At 39.9% G+C, this 9,714-nt stretch overlaps 1 protein-coding gene across 1 annotated transcript in view; it reads right to left on the bottom strand.

The window, feature by feature from the left end:
* Nucleotides 1-9,714, bottom strand: part of FBXW8 (F-box and WD repeat domain containing 8) — a 68,302-nt gene that overhangs the window by 45,152 nt on the left and 13,436 nt on the right. Inside the window, exons 5-7 of the mRNA XM_035898368.1 lie at nt 8,017-8,101; nt 6,884-6,988; nt 3-104 (exon numbers count right to left, since the gene is read on the bottom strand). Of these exons, the coding sequence (XP_035754261.1) occupies nt 3-104; nt 6,884-6,988; nt 8,017-8,101 (292 nt within the window). The remainder of the gene's footprint in view (nt 1-2; nt 105-6,883; nt 6,989-8,016; nt 8,102-9,714) is intronic.

The raw sequence follows: 9,714 nt of genomic DNA, 5'->3' as shown, positions 1-9,714 counted from the left end.
CAGGAATGATCAGAGATGCTTGTATCTAATAGATATCCTTCCTGTTGGCACAAGCGGTACCACAACACTTCATCTTCTGCAAGTATTTTCCATGTCCTGCTGACCTAGAAATCAAATTTTTATATATATATATAGCATGAAGTTATAAGTAAAAATTAGCTTTCATATAAAATTATTTAAATAACATCTGAAATATACACATATAAAACAATATAGGCCTGCACAGAGACTAAATTCTTATCCAAACAAATATGGACAGTATAGAAAAAAAAAAACCCTCTAACAAAATGCTTCTTCTCTGTGGATTCTCTTGAAAATAACCGAGTTTCTACTCCACTAAAACTCCACGCAACATAGATACCAGTGTTTAGTGGCCACACCGCCAACCTGAAATGTCAGTGTGTTAGAAAATCTTGAAGGAAAAAGCAGCAAGAAAACAATTAAGACAGCGTTTTAAGTTTAGAGCAAAAATATGAACGTATTTTCACATTTGTAGCTAAAAAACCCTCTCAGATCACACCACCATATCTCTAAAGTCCTACTGACAATGCCTGATTAGGTGTATGACATTAGTGATTTATAACCTATTGTATTACAGTATGCATAAATGGGAATGAATTATTAAGTTTTTCAAGTAGCCTCAAGTTGCTGTCCATTTCAGAGAGAACAGCTTCATCATAATCAATTGTGGGCTTAGAATTAAAGATTCAAGAGGTAAGAGCCAACTTAAGTAGCATTTGTTCTCTGTAATTCTTAATTTAAAAAAACAGATGTAACCAATGAAAACTGCTACTGGTGAAGGCAGCAATCAATTGTACACTGCTTCCAAAGGATAAAAAAAACCCTACTCAGACTGACATCATTTTTAGTGACTTACAATTAAGCTTCTTATGTCTGTTTCAGTCCCAAGATTCGAGGTCTCTCATTGATACAAATTCTCACAGGACCACATCTTTGTGTTTACTTGCTATTTGTTCCACATTTACACAGATACAACAGGGCACAGTGGGGTGAAAGATGAGCTATTACTTGTTCTCTATTTTATAAGATGGATCTCCTTTGTATTTTATCATTATCATGCACACCTTGCTTCAGACTTGTTAAAACCACAGCTTTCAAATACAGAATATAGCTTCACAAAATTATATAGCTGGAGGAATACTGAAAGTATGGGATCTTTTTGGCTGGTACAGATTTGCAAGAAGTCCCTGCAGAACACAAGCTGTCGGAGCAACAACAGGTGCAGTGAGGCTTACAGAGAGGTTCAGAAAACAACACCCCCTGCCTTAAATAAATAAATCAATCTCAGAGTTTGCAACGTGATTTGGAAAATTTTACATGGGATGACTTGGAAGAGCATGCCTTAGTCTGCAGCATCAGGCCAAGACTAACTAGTCAGCCCAACCAAGTGAGAGTACCCACAACATCACAGGGAGACAGCAGCTAAGGTCCAGAAAGAAGGTCAGCCCCATCAACACTACCCTGCATCTTACAGATCTCCTTGGGTCATAGTATGTGCAAAAACATCTTACACACATGGTCCCAAACCTCCTGGCATACTAGATCGCCCCCGAACAGTGGGATAGTATGGTCTGCAGCAAACAGCACAGATCCCCCCTTGGAAACTTTGTGAAGCTTCTAGCCATCTTGGTTACGTTGCGTTGCCTGTTGGTCTTGCTGTAAAGACACACATGCAGCATTACTGCTCCTAAAACCCAACATCCTGCTAGGAATCAGGAATTGCATCATAAGATGCATCTCATGACCTGTTTCTTCCAAGGGGGAGAAAAAAAAATTAATATGAGAGAAGAAAGGGGGTGGACTGAGCAACCTCCATATGTTTTTAAGATTTAATACCTACTTATAAGAGTGGCTCTCAAACAAGAAGTTTAGCAGAGCTAATATTCCAGTTATTCACCAAAAGACCTCAATTCAAACTAGCAGACGTACAATCCCCTTCCGTCATCAGACAAAGAAAACAACCGGGATAAGGCAATCCTAACTGCCTTACAAATGACAGAAACAGCACAACAGCACCGAGTCATCTCCAGCATTATACATCATCCTGTAATAAAAAAGCAGTGCTTAATGCTCCTGTCCCTATAGGGGCACACTCAGGAAGTTCAAAAGCAAAAAATAAAAAAAAAAGCAATCAAAATTTCAAACTGTTACAGTTTAGTGGCGAATTTGCTCTCAATCTGATTTTAAAGTAATATAAATACTTATACTATTGCTCAAAGGGAAAAAAAAAAAAAAAGAAAAAAGAAAAGAAAAACCACTCAGCTTTTTGCTGACACACACAAAAAAGCAGCTGTTCTGCAGGAGTTGAACACCCCAGCCAAGCCCGGCTGACAGTAACCGCACCTCTGCCCCCCACCCGTAACAGCAGCACGTTTGCGCCGACACGGAGGGGACAGGCGAACGCACAAGCAGAAGTGAACAAAGCCAAACCATGCCAACTTTGCCTTGCGTTTAAAAAAAAAAAAAAACAAAACACCAAACCCCCAAACCCCCCTAACACACATCCCTTTGGAGTTTGCCAGAATAGACAATGTCGCACAGACCTTTCTAGTTTCAAGGTCTTAAAAGCATTTTATAAAGACAGTAAAAAAAAAAAAAAAAGGGGGGGGCGGGGGAGAACGACTACATAAAATTTAGACTGCCTTTTCAACTTCCAGGAACAAACATTCAAGGGGAATAAAGATCCTATCCTATTATGATTTTTTTAAATCAAATTACATCGAATCCTGCTGCTTTACAAGCATGAATTTCCAAAGGGTCCCCAACACAGCCTTTTCTTAATGCACCAAAACTGGCATGACAATCCCTTGTAAAAGCCCCACTGAGCGAGCCTCAGCTGCAAGAAATCTCTAATAAAAGTGTCTCAAGCATTTCACTTTACAGCACCACTGTGAGCTGCCGCATTAAAACCAGCCATTGGCTTGAAGTCAGCTTTATTAGATCTGCTTGACTTAGAGTTTCAGGTGAGGCCCCGATAGCCAGAGCGTTACGGCTTTATTTATATACACCCATACATTCTGCTTGTTGGAGAGTAGCTGAGACGCGCGTAGCTCCTATTAAACTAGGAACATAATTATTTCCAAATCTACCCTACGTAGAAACTCCAACAACAATCAATGACAACATCTTACAGAGTTGTTTATAGATTTAGAGTCCCCAATTTAATTTTGTCTTTAGTGTTCCTATTCTCTTTTTACTACAGTTCTCAACCGTTCTCAGCAAAGAAACTTTGGTTTCCCACGAGCGCCATGCAGGAATAGTTTTTATATCTTATAGTTCAGCAAGCAATAATGTTCTGAAGGACTTCAAAGGTTTTTGCTGACATAGGTTTTGCTATTTGGTTTTGCCTTTGGGGGATATTTTTTTACCCCAGAAAAAAAAAAACCCACCACCAAACCTAAAAAACCCCACCTCTTCCACCACATCCTAAATTTCTCCTAATCCTGTCTAAATCAACTGGCTCAAATCCTAATGAAGGTTTATTCATCCCTCTCCATCTGATAATTGTCTTTGTTTCATTAGGTTTATTTTCTTCCCCAGTCACACAAAGACATAGTCAAGGTTCATTCACCGAAGCCAGGGGCCTCAATTAGGAATATCTGGACTTTCAATTCAGCACAATACATAGCGCCAAACAGTATTTAATCCAAAGCCATTCAGATGCACATTTACCAGGTGGAAGCTGCTCATCTTTTCAATTCACAGCCATAATGTTATTTTAAGCTTCATCCTGAGCCCAGGATATCCTTATCCATCAGTTTCTCTGCTCTCTCTCAAAACTATGAGGAGGATGGATGATTACTTTTACCCATATATGACTGATGCAAAAGTATGCTCAAAAAATACAGGAGATTTTCTTTTTTTAAATGTCTAAACACTCAAAGCCTAACAGTTCGACAATTCCAGAAGCTCTAGAGGCAACCATCTGAAATTCTTGATCTATGCAAGACAATTAATTCTTAAATTCCTAGAAACAGTCTCCCTTGTCCTAGATACATACACAATTGTTGTGTTGGTAAACATTTCTAAACCACGTCTGGATGAAAATGCTAACAGTTCAATTTCCCACTGATCCGTTGAGAAATAAAACTGCCTCAGCATTGCCAAAATTCAGTATGTACTATCGAGAAGTATTTCACACCACAAAATGCAACTTATGCAGTTTCTGGTATTTACTAGAAAGCAGTAACCACTGTGAGCATACGGAGAAGTTCATCGACGAGACACATCACCTTGTCACAAAGCTGAGCCAGGTCCTCAGGCCACCAGTGAAGCTCATTGCAGACACCTGCAGTATCAGCCCCAAATAACACAAAGAACTTCTGGTGCGTTTCAATTTGTCGTACTTGCAGTGTCCCAAGTGATTGTTTTTCTTTTCCCTCTACATCACGACCAAGAGGAAGGACTGGATATTCCCCAACCTACTCATCCCCAAAGTATGATGTTCATAGCATACGTATTTCTTTCAATGGTCAGAACAGAATCAAAAGGTGCTCATAGGGCTGGCACAAGGTGGAGGGAAAACTTTGCCATTACTCTGGATGGTTCTGCTGACACATTAAGTCCTGGATACCTTTCTCTTTGAATTATAAACATGGGATATCAACAGGGACTGGTCTGCTGGATGCTACTGAATATCGCCCAACTACTGCGAACCCACCAGAGCTCAGGAACTGATGACACCATTAATTTACATGCTGCACATGGCTTTCGTATTTCAAGTGCCATACGGCTAGTTTGTGTTTTATAGTACTAATTCCAAAAATCAAAGAAAAGCTGTGGGGAAGAGGGGGAGGGGGAAATATCAGGGTGAAATTAAAGTTCTCCAGAGCAGTCTGTGGTGTGATTAAATCTCAAAGAGGCTCCACAGTCAGGCTACTTTACTGTTAGTCGGTTACCAATTTGGCATAAAGAACTAAGCAAACAGGTTTTCTCCAAAGGCACTCGCATAGTTCATGATGCCAATTCCACTAACTGGCCCAATTTCACTAAAATCCCAAGGCGCCTTAATAAAAAAAAACCTTTCTACGATAACACCGTAAAGCAGCAGGGCTTTCCATTTAACAGAAGAGGGCTTCCCCCCCCTTCAAAAACAAAATCACCAAGAGAAAAATGAAAACGGTATTTATTTTTATTGCTTTGCTTTTTATTTGAACACTTAAAAAGAAGCCAGCTCTGCACGAAAAGTATTGGATATTCATCTCATTCGGAAAGCCTTGTACAACACCGGGCATTTGCTCAGCTATCTGTCAGCTGCCACGTAGGACCCACTGACTCAGTCTTAGAAGGCAAAAGAGAAATGAGGAGATTTTTCTCAGTTTTAAATACATCTTATGAGAACAGGTTCAAGTTAAAAACCAAAGTGAGCGAGAGAGAAATCAAGTGCAGCCCAAGCGCAGAGAAAAGGAGCTGCCCTTCATCAGCCAATCTTTTTACTATGTCATGAGGTAAACTGATCATGCCTAAGGAAAAAAAAAAAAAAAGACAGAGAAAGAATAACCTTAAAGTAATCCACTTCAAAAATGCAATCCTGTTCCATTTTGTGGAATGTGCCCTTTACTGATCATATATCTCTACCTCAAACGACAGAAACTCGAGAGTATCTGAAAGCTTCAGTCTCCTGGACAGCACCAAAAAATAATCCTAGAGAACTTTTTTCCTCTTCAACAGGAGGCTTGCAAGAGGAATTCTTTTTCTTCTAACAGTCCTTGTTCCTAAAAATGCATTAGCAAGTCAAAGATTTAGGCAATAACCACCTGTAGCTATTCAACACTATGACTTACTCATGCTGAACGTTCAAAGCCTAATTTTATTTCGACACATGTGCCATGTGGCTAATACTTGTGTCTCATTTACCATCCACAACAAAGCTATACCCTGTCTGTCACTTTTCAGATTTTACATGTTAATTTTTCTTTCTCTTACAAACAGTCCGGGGCATGGTTCGAGAATGGTTCTGGTTGAATTTCTGTGAAGTTGCAAGATGTGCTTTGTACATAAAAGTTCAACGAACACCAGCCTGAGACACTAAATAGTGGCCATGGGAGAAGCTGGCAATGAATATCTGCAAGATTCTACTTTGTTTCACAGGGTAATCAGCGCTTGCCAATGAAGTTTGCTTTAAAGACTCATTCAGAGAGGAGGTTCATCATTCAATGTGTGAAAGAAAGGAGATAAAGAGGCTCAACAGCATGGGCTGAACAGTCCTAAGTATAGTCAGATGTGTGTGAGTGTTTAGCTTGGTAAAGCTACTGGAATAGACAGGCAGTTTATAAACACATAAATTACGGACCACGTCTGAGTACAGACTGGTAAAAACATTACCTTGAAGTATCTCCAAAGAAAAATATAAACCCCTTGTGGGGTAGAGGGTGAAGGAGGAGGAAACCAGTGTCATTTAAGAATTTAGCCTCACATTAAATTACTACAGACAAGAAGTTACTACTCCAATTTTTATGGTCCAAGTCACACACTGAAAAGTGGGAGGGAACAGCTTTTTTGCCATGCCCTTAGCACTGCAAAATGTTAAGTTCTAAATATTGCAGCAAGACACTCATTTCTAAATACATTCTCTTGAATCAAAAGATCTTTGCAATTATTTATTTTAAATTTTAAGGCCTCACTTTTGTCCAAGCCACAAATGTTTTATTTAACTCTATTCAACTGCGAGCTATAAATCCAGCTCATTTACTAATTTTTTTTTCAGTTCAGCTTTGGAAGTATTTCCAACAAGCAAAAGCACAATCCGCTGAGCTTCTAGGGCTACCACACATCTTCCCTGCATCAGGGTGCCTGACTGTTTTTTGAATATTTCTGCCAATTTTACCCAGTATCAGAGAAGCAAACTGTCAGCAGCACTTACCTGAGCACACCTTCCCAATTCACTCTTGCCCAGGTACTGAAATATCTTCAGTGCCAGTTCATAAGGCAGCTGGACATCAAAGAAAGGAACCTCATTTATTTCATTCTGAAACGGAAAAAAGAGAAAATCATTTGTAAGGCCTCTCTGACTCACACCTAGACAGCAGCAAAAGCTAGCACAGGACAAAGAAATGATGTTGTATCCTCAGTGCCATCACAGTTCCATAAAAAAGGCAGAATTAATTCTGCGCCTCCTTCCCGTATCGCCACAACATCAGACAGACCACACTGGCATGAAGGTACCCGAGCTACTCTTTGTTCTCTCCGAGTCATATCAGGTAGAGAATATTAGAAGGCTAAGCAGAGCTAAAAAGCAAATTGAGGAGAACTGCAAGGTTTATCTACAGTCAGATGGCAGAGAAAGGCGAGACAGAAGTTCTAGTAAAAAAGTTTGTCTAAGGTTTCAGCATCAAAAAGACCAAACAAGTGCATGCTTTGAAGACATATGCCCATTACTAATTTCACTTACAAGATTTCAAAAACAGATGATGGAAAATGAATAAATATTTTGATATAAAACTGAATGGAGATGATGTTACAATTTGTTTGTCTTCCATTAGTGACATATAAATGTCTCTTTAATATGAAATGTGCTGAAAGAGTGGCTGCTTCAACTGCTTAAGTATCTCAAAAAAAAAAATTTAAACCAAAGAATCCATCATTTAAATCTAACAGCTAAATGCAGCAAGTACATTTTTCCTACATATTATTTTTTTGTTTAACTACATAATTATTAAGTCTTCTTCCTGCAGTTATCATATCCAGATTTGTCCTCTCCCTCATTTCTGTCTGGATACTCCAAATTTTTATACTATATAATAAAGAGAGAGCAAAATCAAACCATTCTGACCATTTCTATGTCACCCATTTTGCTCTCTAGTGGTTTTTTTCCTGGTTTCTGTATGCCCCAGGTGCTCCCCAACACCTGATCTCCGGCCACTCTCCATGAATTCCCCCCCCCCCAAAATTATTTGCTCAGCTAAAATCTATCTTCCTTGTTTGCTGTCAGAAAGTCAGGTGGATCCCAAATTCAGATCAATCCCCTGCCTCTTAGCACTTCTCTAGCCCCGATACCTTTGTTTCTTTGTCTACAACCACTCCTTGCTCATTTAAACCTGGACGCTTGGCAGTGCCAATGAAGTGGCAAAACCAGGCAATGCTGGGTTTATTTAAAGGACAGTTAGACAGGAAAACTATTGTGTAATATGGTTGGGTGGAAGTTTTTAACGCAAACAGTATTCCATGCTAAGTAAGTGTTTAGACAGCACAAATATGGGCAATGGTCCCATTAGGTCTTGTTAGCAAAACAGCACCAGTTTATAAACACTGGAACCTTGCACTTGTTCTAAAGTTACTTAAACAAGATCTTCCTGCTCCCCTCCCTCCTTGTCCACAGTTTTCCTGCACAAACAGCTCTCTTTCCTTTCCCTCTGCATGAGGACCGCTGGCTGCACTCCCTGCTGTGGATTTAAAAGAAGATTGTTTGCTTTCATGTGATTTAAATATACTTCCACTTCCAAAGTGGACACCAAAAAAAAAAATAATAATAAAAGGAACTCTGAGAGCACATCTCCACGGCCACATGCAGACAGACCCCAAGCTGGCCAGATGTGAACCAGCTCGGATCCAGGAGCTGCATAACCATTTTGGAGCAACACGCTGCCCAAACAAATAAGATGAGCCATTCGGCAAGGCTTATTAGCTCCAGGCTTATGAGCTCAGGCACAGCACCACTATGAATATATTGCTTCCAAACTGGAGTTGACTCGCATCCAACCAGCAGAACCTGGTCTGTCTGCATGTACCCAGAGATATCATCAGAAGGACAGACTGCCTACAGACAGACCAGTACAGACACAACAGTCAAGAGTGACAGCGCTCTCATGAAAAAGGGAAAACAAAATACCAAAAAACAGCTACACAGATTTTCTTTTAAACTAATCTGCAAGGGTATTTATAGCCAAACCACAAGTGTGAGCTTGTGACAAAGCACAAGCAATGGCTCATACTAATTCCATTCTAATGTCACCTTAACATTAGAGACAGATCAAGGTCTTCCCTTCCCTCATCCCAAAAATTCCTGCAGCTTGGTCTTCAGCACAGTGCTCGCTGCTGCAAACGAAGAGGTAATGTTAAGTCAGCACCAGCCTGCCTAAAAGTCTACTGGAATGAATCCAAAACTCAAATGCTACCATCCCCTCTGAGACAGATTTGGGCTCCTGTGTGCTAATGGAGGACTAATTCTGTAAATGGATTAATTTGTGCCTTGCAGACAGAAATTTAATCTGTTCCTTTTAATTTTTTTAAGCAAAGAGTAATTAGTCACAGTTAGGTTAGCGAGAAGCAAGAAAATGGATTTCCCCCCTAGTTTTCCTACAGTGTAAATAAAATCTCTATTGCATTTAGAGAATTTACCAAAATAACTTTTATCTGGTTCAGAACTGTATTTAAGACTATTTCCAAATTAACTCCTTTATTTAAAGAATTAATACTTGTTTTCTTACTACACTGCTGTGTCACAAGGCAGGATATCCTTAATTACTGCACCTGCATCAAATAGCTTAAATAAGCACCAGAACCCTTTTTTGAGAGGAAAAAAAAATAGCATTTCATAGGAAGAAAAGTAGATTTTGGACGGTGAAAATCTTGTAAGACAAAATGTGTTCGGAGTTGAGGTGATCAACAAGCTCGCCGGAACCCAAAGCTCAGCGCCTGCCTTCCTCACCCCCTCCCGGAGGGGAGGCGCCGACGGGCCCTGCTCTCCGCTCCCCG

Source organism: Egretta garzetta, unplaced genomic scaffold (genome assembly GCF_000687185.1).
Source record: "Egretta garzetta isolate BGI_Z169 unplaced genomic scaffold, ASM68718v1 scaffold7, whole genome shotgun sequence".
Taxonomy (NCBI): Eukaryota; Metazoa; Chordata; class Aves; order Pelecaniformes; family Ardeidae; genus Egretta; species Egretta garzetta.
This window is presented reverse-complemented; position numbering and strand designations above follow the sequence as displayed.